Source organism: Notothenia rossii (genome assembly GCF_949606895.1).
Source record: "Notothenia rossii genome assembly, chromosome: 11".
NCBI lineage: Eukaryota > Metazoa > Chordata > Actinopteri > Perciformes > Nototheniidae > Notothenia > Notothenia rossii.
Window position 1 is genome coordinate 31,715,798 of NC_136910.1, and position 17,243 is coordinate 31,733,040.

General features: G+C 43.0%; 2 protein-coding genes across 2 annotated transcripts in view; one reads left to right on the plus strand and one right to left on the minus strand.

Moving 5' to 3' along the window:
- The window catches only part of LOC307024895 (uncharacterized protein), a 119,716-nt gene that overhangs the window by 84,994 nt on the left and 17,479 nt on the right, over nt 1-17,243 (minus strand). The gene's annotated exons all lie outside the window — the stretch shown is intronic.
- shroom3 (shroom family member 3) overlaps nt 1-17,243 on the plus strand; it is a 104,978-nt gene that overhangs the window by 61,282 nt on the left and 26,453 nt on the right. The window contains exons 3-4 of the mRNA XM_079659932.1: nt 1,055-1,234; nt 16,024-16,149. Of these exons, the coding sequence (XP_079516058.1) occupies nt 1,055-1,234; nt 16,024-16,149 (306 nt within the window). The remainder of the gene's footprint in view (nt 1-1,054; nt 1,235-16,023; nt 16,150-17,243) is intronic.

The following is a 17,243-nucleotide window of genomic DNA, read 5'->3' on the forward strand; positions in this document are numbered from 1 at the left end:
TTGTATCTTTGTTATGATTCCTTGTATTGGTTTAATAATTGCTATTTTTATTACAAGAAATAAGTTGGGAGACCACCAGCTGTCTGATCGGACCTTTCCTTATTTTTTGGTGCCAGGCAGTAGGCTAGTTGAAAGCAGATGAATACAGCTGCTAATACTGGACTGGTGCTTTAAAGAAGCTATAAGACAGGAACAGATAGAGACTTGTTGGAAAACATTTAGCTCAGGAGTAGGTAAAGACAAAAACAGGGCAAGAAGTTCAATAAATCTATTTATGGTGATATGTCAGTGTCCAAAACGTGTTTCAGCCGCCCTCAAGTGGCAAACACATTATGTTCTTAGGTTAATTAGTCACTACGCTAAGTAAACCTGTGTATTCAGTGTGTGTGTGTGTGTGTGTGTGTGTGTGTGTGTGTGTGTGTGTGTGTGTGTGTGTGTGTGTGTGTGTGTGTGTGTGTGTGTGTGTGTGTGTGTGTGTGTGTGTGTGTGTGTGTGTGTGTGTGTGTGTGTGTGTGTGTGTGTGTGTGTGTGTGTGTGTGTGTGTGTGTGTGTGTGTGTGTGTGTGTTGACAGGTGATTGGCTCAAATACTTAAACCGAAGGTAATTTAATTCTCTGTTTGTTTGGATAATTAAAGGGCTTAAAGGAGTTTTTCTACTGCCAGAATCATGTGACTTGTACTCTCTATCACTGTTTTTGATACCATCAACCATCTTGGGACTGCAGCTATGAATGTGATGTGAAGTGAAAGAGAAACAGACATGCAGACAGTCCTGTTTGAACCGGTCGGACCTGAACGCAGCAGGCCTGCTTTATTGTGGCAGTCATGTGAGTGATGGTTGTAGATTAGCCAATCTGCTCTGAGCCAGAATGTTTTTGGGAGTTTTCCACCTCTCTTCAATGTTGAGCCATTTGGCGATCCGCTTTTATTTTGGAAATTTACATTATAAACATATGTCAGCAAACCTCTTACTTCAAATGTATACCAGTCTATAAATGATGAAACAACATGCAGCATGAGGAGGGATCGTAACCACGTTGTGCCTCTCTCCTCAGGGAGTTGGATCCAGGATACATCAAGGAGTTTGGTACTTCACGTCCCTCCCTGCCTGCTCTTCCTCCTCCATCCACTCTATCACCGTCACCCCCATCACCCCCATCACCACAAACACCACCTTCATCCCACCACAGTACACCATGCTCGTCAGGAGGAGTTCAACTGCGCATCAAGAAAAGGTAGGAGACGGCTGAGACCCTGAACCCTCCCTCGTGGCTGCTATCAGAGTTTAGGTTAGTGTTAGCAGCTCGGTCCAGCTCCGTTGGACTTTTAACTTAACACTCCATCAATCCTAGCTAATATTGGCTACTCAATATAGTGCTCAGCACACACAGTGATCAGTTCTCTATACGGTGGCCGACAGGTGCAAACGCATTAAGGCCCTGACACACCAAGCAGTCACCAGAGAAGACGCCGACGCTGACTGTTGCGTCTTGGCCATGTGTTGCACTGGAACACACCGCAAAGACTTCAGCCGAGCACGTACGAACTGCACATCCGTGAGTGGCAATAACTCTCCTTACCAGCAGGCGGCGGTAGTGTGTATTCGTCATTCAAAAGAGACAACAACCGGAAGACAGAGAAGAAGAACAGACTAGTGATATAAACAAACAACAAATAGCGTGTGCGTTCCATTTTCAGTCTCGTCCATCGAAAACATGTTTTGTGCGGTACTGGAGCTATCAGCCATTGGAGTGTTGCTTGTGGAAGACATTCTCAAGCAACCGTTTCGCTACTCATGCACTGATTGCTAGCTGAACAGCCAATCAGAGTGATTTCTTTGTCCGAAAGCCTGTGGTCGACGCACGGCCAATTCAACATGAATCGGCCGTGCGTCGGCCACGAAAGGCCAAATAAGGCGTGTCACGGCCGACGGTGCGGGACATACTAAATTGAGTTTGGGCGACAGGGCACGCTTCGTCGTCCGACTAACGAAATCGGCCGATTTCGGCCTGGTGTGTCAGGGCCTTTACAACGGCCAAAAACACTTCCATTAGGAGAAACGTGCTACACTATCAAAATGTATTCAAATATTAAAACACAAATGTGCCGAAACACATGCAAATAAGAAACATCTTCACTAACTTGACGAAACACGAACAGCGTTTACTCAAATCGCTGCCTAAACGAAACGCTGCAATAGCTCAAAACACAACAGAAACCAGGGGACACTCAAAAGTGACACACACAGCTGGGAGACCAGGGGATACTAAAAAGTGAGGCACACAGCTGGGACCGGAGCGCTTGGTGACGTTCAGGATTATAAAGCTGGACAACTTTCTCTGTTGCAGAGTCTGTCTCATAACTGTAAGTGTTTGTCAGTATATCTGAAATGACTAGGTTACCTACGTTAGCTATCTAGATTACAGCAGATCTGCAGTAATATCAGAAGGAGTCATGTGATCACATTGTTAAAATAAGCCGATTAAACATTTTAGGTAAGTTTCCAGACAGATGGCCAACATCAGTGTTTGGTTTAAGCAGCGCTTTTAGTAAATGCTGCATATGTTTTGTCAAGCTGGTGAATGTCTTCTAAATGCTGCACATGTGTTATTAAGTTGGTGAATATCTTTTTTCATTTGCATGTGTTTGGGAACATTTGTGTATTTTTAAGTGCAATCTGTTTTTCTGAATGGAAATGTTTTGGGCTGCTGTAGCACGTTTGCACCTGTCAGCCACCGCTGTTCTCATCTTTAAAATCTCTCCTCTTGTAGTGTTGAACTGAAAGAAAATGTAAATACAAATAATAAATGCCAATTATAATACATTTAAAAAAATAGATTTGAAGATAGAGAGGGACGGCCCATGTGAGACAACTCAAAGAAAGCCATCAGAGTAGTAGCTGTCGCCTCCTGTCTGGAAGCTGATAACAGTTTCTTCTTTCATAGATAAATCTTCTTATTTTTCTAACCTTATTGTACGGGTTAAAACAGGAAGTGATGTCAGATAAGGGACAGGTTTAGTGCGGTCAGCTGAAGAGGTCATCATCTCTGGGTTAGCATGTCCTGTCGGTGCTTCCTTTGTGTGTCTCGGCAGAGGATTCATCATTGTCCTGTTGTGTGTTTGTGACTCAGGGTTTGGAAAGGAAAACAAACTGTGCGAGCAGTCTGATAAGTTGCTATGGTAACCACCTCCTGTGTCCTTATTAGCTGCTCAGTTCAGCTGTTTGTTAGTTTGCTTTAGTTTGTGATTTTGTCAGTTTCCAAGAATCATTTATGTACTATAGGGATATCAGTAACCGAAAAGTGATGTTCCATCCAAATATTGACCTGAATATGATCGAAGCTGGGATAAGAATCAAAACAGGGAAAGTAAATTATTTAAAAGACATCAGGTTATTTACACAATAGTATATTATGTGTATGACATAGTACCAACATTTCATTATTTAAATATCACACCAAAACAGTGTTTTAGGTGTGTGAAAACGGTGCATCTGATGAACTCCTTTCAGGTACATATCTTCAGACGATGGTCTGTAAACAGGAAACTTGAAACTTCAGAGTGTGATCTGTTATTCACTTTTAGAAGCGGCGCAAATAACCCAATATTCGGTGCAGATAGTGGACATGGACAGTGTGGTGCTGCTTCTAACCTCGCTAACAGGACGGTTTACATGTTTACGCATAAAGGTATAGTTATACCTACCCACTATGTTGGCGAATGTGCTACAGAGGTCACAGCTACAGGGAAAACCGTACTTTTGTGGACTGAAACATTTTCTGTTACGATTATTGTGTTATGTCACGTTTTGTATGTCTTGTTTTGGGTGTTTTGCTGTTCTCCCTGTCATGTTTTCCTCCTGTATATTGTCTGGTCCTTCTTCCTGTGTTTTTCCTCCTATCGTTAGTTTCCCTGGTGTGTCTAATTGTCTGATTGTGTTCACCTGTCGCCCTTGTGTTTCTCCTCCCCTGCCCGGCTGTTTCTCGTCTTGTGATTACCCCTCCCTGTATTTAGTCTTGTCACTTCCTGTGTTCAGTGTGGGTTCGTCTTTTGTTTGTGAATGAGTTCACCGGCGAGTGTTCTGTTTTTTGTCCAAGTTATTTTCTTTTTATCCTTGAAATAAAGGTTAATCAGAGTTATCTGCATTTGGGTCCTGCTTCTTTCACTCAACCGTAACAGTACGAACCCACCAAATATGGGCCCAGCAGATCCTTTTGAGCAGGAATTGTTGGATTTTACCTTTTCTTTGGCTACCTGCTCTGATCGATGGATGGGAGCGTCCGGGGTTCAGCAGCGAGAGGCTGCTCTGGCAGAGCCGTGCCAGATAACTATGGAGAAACCAGGCTTGGTGAGATTCTTACCTGGCTGGATTTTGGAGTTCCTCTCTGTGTGTTATCCCCTGCCTGCTAGCCTCAGGCATGCTAGCTCTCTGCCTCCCAATTCCCTTTATGACACCACACGCATCGGTGTTGTCCGTTTGGAGTCAACCCTTGCTTCTGCCCCAGCTCCTGCTCCTGTCCAGGAGCCGTTCTCTGGAACTCGTCTGGCTTTTGGAGGTCCACGAAGCCTCCAAACGGCTCCGAAAAGAAGGAGTCGCAAGGCCAGGCTAGCAGCCCGAGCCCCAAGAGCCATGGTTCCGGCCCAAGTTCTGGCCCCAGCAGCCATGGACCCGGCCCCAGTTCTGGCCCCATCAGCCATGGTTCCAGACCCAGTTCTGGCCCCGGCAGCCATGGTCCCGGCCCCAGTTCCGGCCCCAGCGGCCATGGTTCCAGACCCCGCTCTGGCCCCAGCTGCCATAGTCCCATCTCTAGTCCCTTCTCTAGTCCCTTCTCTATTCCCTTCTCTGGTCCCTCATCAGGTCACTTCTCTAGTCCCTTCTCTAGTCCCTTCTCTAGTCCCTTCTCTAGTCCCTTCTCCAGTCACTTCTCAAGTACCAACTCTAGTCCCATCTCAAGTCCCTTCTCTAGTCCCTACTCAATTCCTTTCTCAAGTCCCTCCTCTAGTCACTTCTAGGGATGCCAGTAACTGACCATGATCAAAATCGAAGATCGGACAGCCCTGGCGAATAATAATCGATTATTCGACACTTCCCCCCCCCCCCCCCCCCCGCGGGAGAGAAAGAAAAAAAAAGTCTTGCATTTGACCTCATTTGCACTTTTCAGTTTGAAGTAGTTCCACGAGGAACTCTTCTTTCCTTTGTTCATCTTTAGTTTAGTAAATCAATTGCACGTGTGACGGAGAGGGGCGGCGTCGGTGTGTAGCAGCGCAGCGATGGGATGCGCTGCTGGCTTCCTCCAAGTTTACAGTAAAACAAACTGGTGGTGCGACCAATGGCCATTTACAATTATTAATACTATTACTATTACTAGTTCCTTCTTAAGTCACCTCTCGAGTTCCCTCTCAAGTTCCCTCTCGAGTTCCCTCTCAAGTTCCCTCTCAAGCCCACTCTCAAGCCCTCTCTCGAGTCCCCTCTCGAGTTCCGTCTCCAGTCCCTACTCAAGTTCCTACTCAAGTCCCAACTCAAGTCCCTACTGAAGTGCCGTTGGAGGTTCCGCTGGGGGTCCGGCCAACTCCATGTCCTGTCCCGTTGGGGGTCCCGCCGACTACTCTTCTGCCGGGGGTCCTGCCAACCCTGTGTCCTGTGCCGTTGGAGGCCCCGCCGACTACTCTCCTGCCGGGGGTCCTGCCAACTCCATGTCCTGTCCCGTTGGGGGTCCCGCCGACTACTCTCCTGCCGGGGGTCCTGCCAATCCTATGTCCTGTCCCGTTGGGGGTCCCGCCGACTACTCTCCTGCCGGGGGTCCTGCCAATCCCATGTCCTGTCCCGTTGGGGGTCCCGCTTACTACTCTTCTGCCGGGGGTCCTGCCAACCCTATGTCCTGTGCCGTTGGAGGTCCCGCCGACTACTCTGCTGCCGGGGGTCCTGCCAACCCTATGTCCTGTCCCATTGGGGGTCCCGCCGACTACTCTTCTGCCGGGGGTCCTGCCAACCCTATGTCCTGTGTCGTTGGAGGTTCCGCTGGGGGTCCTGCCAGCTCCATGTCCAGTCATGTTGGAGGTCCCGCCGACTACTCTCCTGCCGGGGGTCCTGCCAATCCTATGCCCTGTCCCTCAGGGGTCCCGCCGACAACTCTTCTGCCGGGGGTCCTGCCAACCCCTTGTCCTGTTCCATTGGAGGCCCCGCCATCACTTGTCTCGCCGGGGATCCTGACAACTCCCCTCTTCCGTGGGGGATCCTGCCGAAGCCTGTTCCACCGGCTCCGGTTCCTGTTCAGCCGACACCGGGTCCTGCCCGGCCTCCGGAGCTGTCTGGTCTTCGCCTACGAGCCCAGCCCCCTGAGAACCGCGGTCTACGCCCTCTAGCCCGGCCCCCTGAGTGCCGCGGTCTTCGCCCTCGGGCCCGGCCCCCTGACTCTTCCTGCCGCGGTCCTCGCCCTTGGGCCCGGCCCCCTGACTCTTCCTGCCGCTGACTTCACCCTCATGCTCGGCCCCCTGAGTTCGCCCGCTGTGGCCTTCGCCCCACCATGGACTCTGCCTTGCCCCCGGGCCATCCGCCCGAGACCCCCACCTTGTCTTTGCCTTGCCCCCGGGCCATCTGCCCGAGTCCCCCACCTTGGACTCTGCCTTGCCCCCGGGCCGTCCGCCCGAGTCCCCCTTCTTGGCTTCTGCCTTGCCCCCGGGGCCGTCCGCCCGAGATCCCTTCCGGGTCCTCCGCTGTGCTCCTGGGCTGTCAGTCCAAAATCCCGTCCTCCTGACCCCCTCCACCCACCCTGGTGGCCTAGTGATGCAACATGTGCAGCAGTGCAATTTGAACTGTATAAAAAAGAACTATTATTTTGTTCTATTATTTAGCATTTCCACATTTCTTGGACAGTTTAAATATGGGAGAGAGGGGGATGCCAGCATCTAACTCCAGATAATCTAAAATGGGTATCATCTGTTAAATGAGATGGGCAGACAGCAAGCAGCTAGCAACATTAGATGGCACCCACCTGTCACTCAAAGTGGTCCCTCCCCTTATTATATCTGACATCAAGTTGTGATATAATAATGACATAACATATGAACAAGTAAGGGCCAACGTGTGTGTGTGTGTGTGTGTGTGTGTGTGTGTGTGTGTGTGTGTGTGTGTGTGTGTGTGTGTGTGTGTGTGTGTGTGTGTGTGTGTGTGTGTGTGTGTGTGTGTGTGTGTGTGTGTGTGTGTGTGTGTGTGTGTGTGTGTGTGTGTGTGTGTGTGTGTGTGTGTGTGTGTGTGTGTGTGTGTGATGAACAGCTCAGCTAGTGTCACTACAGACTTTTACCCTGTTTTCTTTTTCTTTCTAAAACCTTAAATAGGAGAGGTTCTCATTGCTCAAAGTAGTTAAAATACTTGAAATATTTTGAACTGTGAAGTTACAGATACATGTTATTGTGATCTGGAAAACTAACAGCTCCATGATACTTAGAATACTTTTATGTTGGAAGGGTGACAGTTCTATTGAACGTCTTGCAGGTTTAAAGGTATTCCTCAGCTTCCTGCTGAAGTGCCTTTAAGCAGCAACATGTTTTCAGGTGATTGTAACAACAGAGTCGTTCAAATGAATGCTAATGAAGCTCTGGCTCTTTCCACCCACAATCCCCTGGGCTCTGGGTGGCTATCAGATGCAAAAAGAGAGAGTAGGGGGTTGAGTGGGCAGGAAGTGGGCTCTCAGAGCCCCATGAGACTGGGTGTTAATTTTGAGAGGACACTGTGTTTATCTGACTCCTTAATCTCTCTTTTCTTCTTTCTCCTCCTCTCCTTTCTATTAATCTCTCCTTTCCTCTCCTAACATGTTTCTTTAGTTGAATCATCACATTTTTCTAAAACTACATCATTGTGTAATTGCACAAAACACATGCATGCGCAGTACCATCACACTCCCTCACACACGCACAGCTGGGCTCTGTTAGTTAGCTGTCAGACACTTCCATGTCCCTCCCCCCCCCTCACATCCTCCGGCAGCACGCGTACAGAACGCTCCGGCACATCTATCAGCCTTTCTGAGTCTCCTCTACAACCTTCTGCTTTCCTGTCGCCTGACATGTCCTTCCTCAGCAAGGCATCATCTGGCCTGTCTAGGTCTTGGTCCAGCAACCTTCGCTGTCAAAAAAGACATTTTGCCCCCTTTGCCACAAAATTAAATATGTCTGGAGCCCAAGACATATTTGACAACACAGATTCTCAAGTTGTATAATATATGCAATAACTAGTAGCATCTGCAAAGTTATATATCGACAACGCAGAAACATGTTGAAAGTCTATTGCTATTTTTACCTGGAAATGTCTTTCAAAATGACACTTTTGTGGTTTGCTCATTTATCCCAATATACAGTATCAAGCATAGGTAAACCAGCATTGTTGTAACTTATTTTTCTGGATTTATACATTGTTAGTTTTCGTAAAATGTAGGATTAGCCTCCCCATAGACGCAGTGGGATGTGAGGCATATTTTAGCTGTCCACTGGAAAAATAGCTCTTATTTATGTCAAAGGTACAGGAAGAAACGGCATAGGGGCTGATGAGCAGCATCTGGTTCTAGAGCCGCGGGTTGCCTACCCCGGTCTAGGTTGTGCCTAGACCCACTACGGCACTCCCATGCTGTACCTAGCCTACAATATCCCCTGGTAACATGGTATGACGTCTACATGCTACCACTGGCTCAGATAATGAAGAACAACAAAATAAGTTACCATAGCTATGCAGATGACACACAAATGTACGTAACAATTTCACCAGGAGACTATTTTCCTGTTAAAACACTGAGTAAGTGCATTGAACAAATCAATGACTGGATGTGTCAGAACTTTCTCCAATTAAACAAAGATAAAACTGAGGTAATGGTTTTTGGAGCCAAGGCAGAACGTATAAAAGTTAGCGCTGAGCTTCAGTCTGCAATGTTCAAAACAACAGATAAAGACAGAAATCTAGGTGTAGTCATGGACTCTGACCTGAGTTTTAACAGTCACATTAAAACAGTTACTAAATCAGCCTACTATCACCTAAAGAACATATCTAGGATTAAAAGACTAATGTCACAGCAGGATTTGGAAAAACTTGTCCATGCTTTTATCTTCAATAGACTGGACTACTGCAATGGGGTCTTCACAGGTCTCACTAAAAAATCTATTAGAAAGCTGCAGCTGATTCAGAACACCGCTGCTCGAGTCCTCACTAACACTAAGAAAGTGGATCACATCACTCCTGTTTTGAAGTCTTTACACTGGCTTCCTGTGTGTCAAAGAATAGATTTAAAAAAACTGCTGCTGGTTTATAAAGCACTGAATTGTTTCGGCCCAAAATACATTTCTGACCTCCTGCTAAATTATTAACCATCCAGTTCTCTCAGGTCTTCTGGGACGGGTCAGCTTTCTGTCCCAGGAGTCAGAACTAAACATGGAAAAGCAGCGTTCAGTTATTATGCTCCAAATATCTGGAACAAACTCCCAGAAACCTGCAGGTCCGCTGCAACTCTTACTACTTTTAAATCCAGGCTGAAGACTTTTCTTTTTGTCGCTGCTTTTAATTGAACTATTCATATCTTAGACTGCACTGTAACTTTTATCAATGTATTTTTTCTTTTAATGTTTATTTTATTAACTTTTCTTTTTAATGACTGTTTTTAAATGCCATTTTCTTAATGTCTTTCATTTTTTGTAAAGCACTTTGAATTGCCTTGTGTTGAAAAGTGCTATATAAATAAACTTGCCTTGCCTTGCCTATGAAGAATCAATAATGTCCAATAATGATCAATAACTGTTGTTTGGTTTCTTGCCGTTTCAGTGCCAAGTGTAGCAGTGGTTCAATTGTTGACTAGAACTTTGTTGCCAGCCAATCAAAAAACAGGATTAGTAACGATACATTTCCTTCATAGACACAGCATTTACATATATATTGAAGCATCGAGTCCTTCAGTGGGTGAGAAATATTCCTTAAGGAAAGTGGAGTCCAGAGCGATTTCCAGAGATCCTTGAGAAGTTACCAGAGGTCTTTGAGTAGAGACTGTTTCACCACAAAGACCGAAATCATTTTAGTTTTTAAAGGTTACCGGTTTCAGCTCGTTTTTAATATTGAAACCAAATGAAGATTCCATAATGAGGCAAGCAGCACTAGGCGATGCTCTGAGCTACATGCTAGCATTAGCTAGTTAGCACATACAAGTCAACTAAGGATGATGGGAATGTCTTTCGTTATATTGGACGTATTGAAACGTTGACCTTATGCCGCCAGAGGAAAGCTTGAGTATAATCAAAGTCACTAGCATTTACTTTCTAGTGCGTCTGTAGCAAATGTCCTAGCCATCCATCTGATAGTTGTCAAGTTGGATTGAAGGGTAATATCCTTCCAAATAATCACTTTTCAAAGTAAGGAACCATTAGGGTAATTTTTTTTATGTGGTGCCTTTGGTGTCCCCAGTACAAAATATGTTGTATTTTGTCTAAATTTGGACAAATACTAATTACATTTTGGTTTTAATGTGTTTTCAATTGTTAATTTATTATTAATACAATGATATGCACATCTAAGTTGTTTTTTTCATTTTAAAAGCTTTGGTTAAAGGGATATCGAGGGGTTTTTCCATGTCCCCACTGCTGGTCATTCAACTTAGATCTAAAATATAGCTATTAAAATTCATTTATAAATATGTTATTATTATTTTATTTAACTTGTCAAAATCTATCTAATCAAATAATGTTTTTTTTCAAATTGTAAACAAATTTAAAAAAAAAAGGTTTTATGTTCGTCCCCGCGGGTTGCTGTCCACCCTGTTGAGCTGTGTATCTCTCCCTTTAAGAAAAATACATTATTTCTCAGTGACATCACACCTATGAAATTAAATGACACCAGAGGCGGGAAATTCAACTGAGGTAAGCTGTGTGAGTTTCTACTGCTCTTACAACTGATTTTGATGTTTCTGTCAATTTAGTTTGATGTGTTTGAACATAACATGTCCAACCTATTAGGCCTAAGTATGAAGGATATTAATCGAATTTTATTATTTTAAAAAGTTTCTTTAAAAAGTGATTGATTCCTCATAAAGTATCCAAGGTCATGCTAGCAAATATGCTAACACAGGCAGGGTAAAGGCTAACTTTTGCTCAAAATGTCCACCCTGTTAGTGTCCACCTGTTAGGCTTATTCAACTAACAGGGTGGACAACATCCTAACAGGGTGGACATGTAAGTATTGTTCACTTATTACAACATTTGTTAATATTATATTAATATTATATTATTTATTGTTATATTATTATATTACTATTATAACATTATAATAATGTTTTTATAATATAATAAATTATCACCACCATTAGATCTATAGGCACAACACAAACAGCTGCAAAAAATCCTAGGGAAACACTGATGGGTATATTATCTAGTATATTTATGTACACAAGAATTATAGGTATAGTACTTAAAGTAATGGCATGCATTTGTATAGGAATGGCCCCCCCCGATAAGTGCAGCTGAATCACAGCGGTACTACAGAGCACACCGTGATGCTGACCAAGAGAGAAGACAGCAATACCTTGAAAAAGAGAGAGAGAAATCGAGGAGGGACAGAAAGAAAGGCATAAAGATGGGTATTAATGAGGTCTGTGAGAGGGAGAAAAGGGCAAAAAGAATGAAGTAAGAATGAATTATGAAGAAGCAAAGGCAGAGACAGATACACAAAGTTGCAGCTCCAGCTCCAAATAGTGGGTCCATCAAACCAAAACGATTTGATATATTAAAACAATTTTAATAATTTAATATAAAAGATTGTTTTAACGATAGAATTAATACTGTGTCATATTTTAACCAAAAATTACACTTTAAAATGATAGGGCCTGGAGAGAAGGTCCTGAAGGCCCTGATGGACTTCCACTGGTGTCCACCCTGTTAGACGTATGTCCACCCTGTTAGACGTCTGTCCACCCTGTTATGTTGGTATTTTTCTAGCATAGTTGAATGAAAATATCAAATATCAAGTGTATATTTGTACTTTTATAAAGAAATGAGAGAGGTGGATTATATATTCTAGAAACTTTTAGTAATTCTTATTGTATTTAAGTTTTCTCATGAAAAACAGTGGAAAAATATGCCACGTTGTCATAATCTACACTTGTTTTTCTCAATGTATACTACTTAAAACTAATTAGGTATGAAATGCATATCTAATTAGAGTTAGGGACATACAACCCTTGTTAAAAAGTCATTTTAATTGTAAGAATGCACTGAAAACTCATTTAAGCAGTTATGTGTATGTCCTTAACAGGGTGGACATATCCCGGGTGTCACGTGTTGTTAATATATCTATATATATAAAGATTTAGGTGCCTGAGCTTGACCAAAATGTTTTTTAGCTAATTAGATATGTCCTTTATAGAATAGAACATTAAAAAGTAGATAAATCAACTATTTATTTCACCCAACTTATGAAGTCCAAATGGCACCCTATAAAAAAATGAAGTCATTTGCTGCATTTCCCAGTACTGGTCAGTGATTCCTATCTTCTGACATCATATTTGTTCTTGTGTTTTGGGCTCCAGTCTTGCAGTGATAATCTAACAATCAATAAGAGTCAGTTCATTGTTCAGTGTGGAGCACACGCTGCATCATGGGACATGTTCCCCCCTGCGGCTCTGCTCAGCTGTCCTCTGTGTTCACAAACTCTATCTCTCTTTGCACTTCCTCAAGTTATTCTGTGTTTTATTTTTAGACTGTTCGACAGGAAAGAAGGTATTGTGGATTTCCATTTCTCTCGTCCTCCTGTCTTTCCTCTCTTCCCATTCCTTTACCTCTCTCCCTATTTCCGCATGATGTCTCTGAAAATCTTTCAGTTGCTTCATTCCACAGTATCTTCTCCCAGACAACTCTTATCTCCCTCCATCTCCCCTCCCTTTCTTGCTACTCCTTCTTTATCAGTATCTTGTAACCGTCCTCCCTCTCTCTCTCTTCAGACTCTGAATGTCCCTCGCTCACACACTGTATCAACAGCTACCATCCAGAACAAGCCAGTCCAAGGATGTTTACTTTATGCTTTTATCATACAGCCTAATGACTTCTAATTGCTCCGTTTGCTTAACGAGCTCAGGGACCAATGCAATGCGACTTGACCAGGCAGCCCTAGACTAGAGCAACAGCAAAGAGACAGATCCGAGGACAGTGGAGACGGATCAGCAGTGCAGAGTCTCTGCAATGGAGTTTTGATGGAAATTAGGAATAGCTGAAGATAGAAAATCCAGTAAAAAGGCAATTTTTCTTGTCTGGGTTGCACATTTTTCAAAGAGAGAGGTGTTTGTGTGTATTACATACAAAGTTGATTGAGTTAAAGCAGAGAAGAAGCAGGTAGGGTATCTTAGGTTAAAGTTTAAAAGAGGAAAAGTACGGCACAAAGGTAAGAAAAGATATCGCAAACAAAGAAAATAAAGGTCCAAGTTGTGTAGTGGACTATGCATCCAAGTATTCTAATTTCTTGGGAGAACAAGACGTTTTTGGAAGTACTCTTCTACACAGGAGATCATGTTAGCTGTTGGGTTGGTGCAGTTGACATAGACAACATATATTTTCTTGTAGCTTTCTTGAAGGAAACACCAAACAAACAGTACCATTTCAAGGGTGTGGAAATGGGACTTTCTGGGATTTTCTAAAAGAAGACGAAACAATTTTACAGGAAGAGTACAGCTAAGAAGAAAGCAGGAGAGAAGAGTAATTTGGATTGTAGCCATGGAACTGCTGGAGGCGTTCTACCGCAGGAAGCTCCGGAAAAAGCAGAAGAAAGCGGAGCTGGGCCGGTCTGACGGGGCGCTCTGCCGATCCCCGTCAGAGGCCAACGTCAGCGTCCTGGCCACCGGCCTCATCTCCAGAGTCCTGCGGTTCACCTCCAGGTAACACAGGGCACATGCTGAGTTTAGTCAGAAACACAGAAGACATTTAGACAAGTTGGAAGGCTGGATTAGCTTTGATCTGTTCAAGAAAGGTTTTGCAGAAAGAGATTTTAAATAATAAATACTCAGAAGTAAGTAAGTTAACAATAGTCTGGTGCATTATGCTTTAGTATTTGTGCAAGAAAGAAAACTGTTTGAGGATCTCTTTGTAACTCAATCCATAACTGTTGGCTTGGATCAAACTAATTATAATGGTTGCTGGAGAAATGGAGTCTGACTTTAGTCCTAACCTTCTAATTTTGACTCATTTGCACACTGATTATTCTGGACTTATATTGTAAGGTAGCACAAACTAAAACAACTACCTGACCCTCTTCTGCTTTTTTACAATCTTTAAAACACAAAGGATCTAAAGCAGAGTGTGGCTCCACACAGTTTGGGTGGGGGTCAGTTCATGGAAGACAAGTAAAGTAAACTGGGGGTTTATTATAACTGGAAAGATATATGTATTTAGGACAACAAACTACATTTTTTACTTTGATATGCCAAAACATTTATGACAGGATGTGACATTCATTACTCAGACATGACATACGGACTCTAAAAGGATATCTATGTGTTGGACCCTGGTTGCTTGTGAATGCAGCGTCAGGACATGACGTCCAGGTTTCAAAAATGATATTTTGATTTAAAACTCTGTGGTAAAACTCAAATGTTACCACACTGTCTTCAGGCCAGTCCCCAGAGACGGTGAATATCTGCACACGTGTCACAGCCATGATAACTTGTCGAGGTATTCCAGTCACGTCCGGCTGTACCCAGGTTCCTGCCGTCCGCAGACATGCAGGCTTTCATGTCTCTGTCTCCTACTTACTCAGATACAATCTCTTCCTGTTTATCTGTGTGGATAAATACAGAACATTTCACATCAGACGAGGGAAGAGTATTGTAACCACAACGTCTCTCTTATCACAACACATTCAAATAATGATGGTGAGGTCATAAATATTCTTATTTGAACTAAACACAAAAATGTACCAATTTAATGAATATCAGCGCCAGCGAGGCCGCTGCTTTATATTTTTCACAATGTGCGGCATTCACATACAGTACTTTTCACTTCACATTTTTACATTACATTACTGTTACAGAGGTAACAGTAATCACTTTGTATTATCATCAAGGTTAATTCAACTCTTCTCAAACACCCAATTTACATTAAACGTCAATCAGAGAAGCAGTCATTTTGCCCTTTGAGCCACATGAGAGCTGTCAACGTGAACTATTTGCAGTGTTGAGTTTCAGTGACAGTAGCTTAACAATGGCAAAACATTTACTGAAGAAAAAGAGGAACTGAAAAGAACAGAATGGAGAATATGACATGGATGATAGGAATGTTTCTCTGTGAACTGGCATTACACATCATTTATCAAGACAAAATTCAGGACATATTGAGTCTGGATTTACAGAAAACAGTGTGTCAAGTGTGCGTGCGTGCATTGCGTGAGGACAACATTTTTAATGTTGAAATTGTCTTTTTTCTGGGCGGAGCTTTTAAAAAAAAAAGACTTTCTTTGAATGAGGATCTGTGCAAGAAGGAAAGGACACAAACTAGATAAAAAATAGAAACCATGACTGTGCATGAGTCGCAACTCTGTGCTCATCAACTAGTCTTTCCAGAGACAAACGGATCCCTCAGCACATGTGCTTCTTTTTTCTTGGCCTGATGGCTTTTTTCCGTTAAATCCAGTGTTTTCTTATTTTGTTGAAACATAATGGTCAACGCTGGCAGCTGGCTCAGCTACAGATGTACAGATATGGGGGTGTGATGATTTGTCAATCAATCTTGACAAAAATAAATGTGTACTTCCCAAAAAGTCACTATTCCTTTAGAAAATGTCTCTTTTGCATTTCTCCTCTTATGTTGTTTTCTTTCATTTAGTAATTTGTTCACCCTTACGAGAAGGCTTTTCTCTCGTGTCATGTGCCGATGGTGGAACAGAAAATGACACAGAGCTGTTTATATCATGGCTGACAGTGTGATGGTTTTCGTCCCCGCTAGCCATACACTTTCCTTGGGTTTTAGGAAGTAAAGGAGTGCGTGTACACAAACCCTCTCTCTGTGTTTCCTCTCCCAGACGCAGTGAGCCAGTGTCTCGGCCTCACTCCTGGCACTCCACAAAGCTGGGGGAGGGTCCGCAGCAGGTGGACCGGGGCGGGATGGACACCATGAGCAGCGCCTGGCACCACAACTACCACGCCAGGTCTGTCTACATTTCTAAAACATACCACTTCGACAATGCATATCCATCGTTAGGGCCCTTGGTAGAGCTCTTTGTTAGCTGTGTAGCTATGTTGCTACCAGAGGTAAATCTGTCAAAATCAGTGCCAAAATAGAGACAGCAGCCTTTTGTATTTTTTTTATTTTGTATTTAATGGTTTTGCACCATTTAAAAATACACATACATAACAGATAATAAATTATAAATAGTGCAGGATGAGGCAAAAAACCTATTGGGATTATTTAAAGCTTCCACCTAAATAATATTTAAAAAATCACATTTGTATATAAAACACAAGATCAATATACAAAAAACTGCTTAAATTCAATAACAAAGACACATTTTAAGAACAATATATGCTATACCTACAATGTACGTTAAATTACACTGATGTGAATATGAAAACCATACAACCCAGATATCTTTCCCCAAGAACAGTTTGAGCTTATGGTCTTCTTGAAAGATAAGACATTTCTTCTTGTTTTCACATTCACATCACATTATACCTTATACTGTATTTCAGCTCCTAGCTCAAAGTCCTATGAATGATCTCTGCAGGTGTTTTTTAACTTGTTGGTACAGTGTCCATGGTGCTCCATGTGTTTTTACTGTCGCCCGCAGGAAAAAAAGTTCTTGACTGCACAAGAAAACGTTGACAAGCAAGTCATTAGAAGCCTTCTGGTTTTCTGGAATTATTGGGCAGTTAGGTTTAACTGTGATCTCACAAACACAGTGTGAATTTAAAGACTTTGCCAGTGTCTCAGCCAATCACGGTTACTCTTACACACACAGATAATTTAGTATTTTAGTGAACATGCACAGTGTTTCCATTTGAAATGTTTTGAGGCGATATAGGTCAACGGACGGATCAATGTGAGGAGCTCTCAGCTGCTGTCTGTCTGTGATATGATGTGACCTTTGACATCTGACTGTCTGTGCACACGCTGTGTTTTCATTCTGAAGTGAGACAATCTGTTTGTACCAATACTGACCCCAAGATTTTACATTACACCTTACAATATGTGATTGAACTTCTTTGGGAAAAGAACATTTTCAGAATGAGAGGGCCTTTTTGG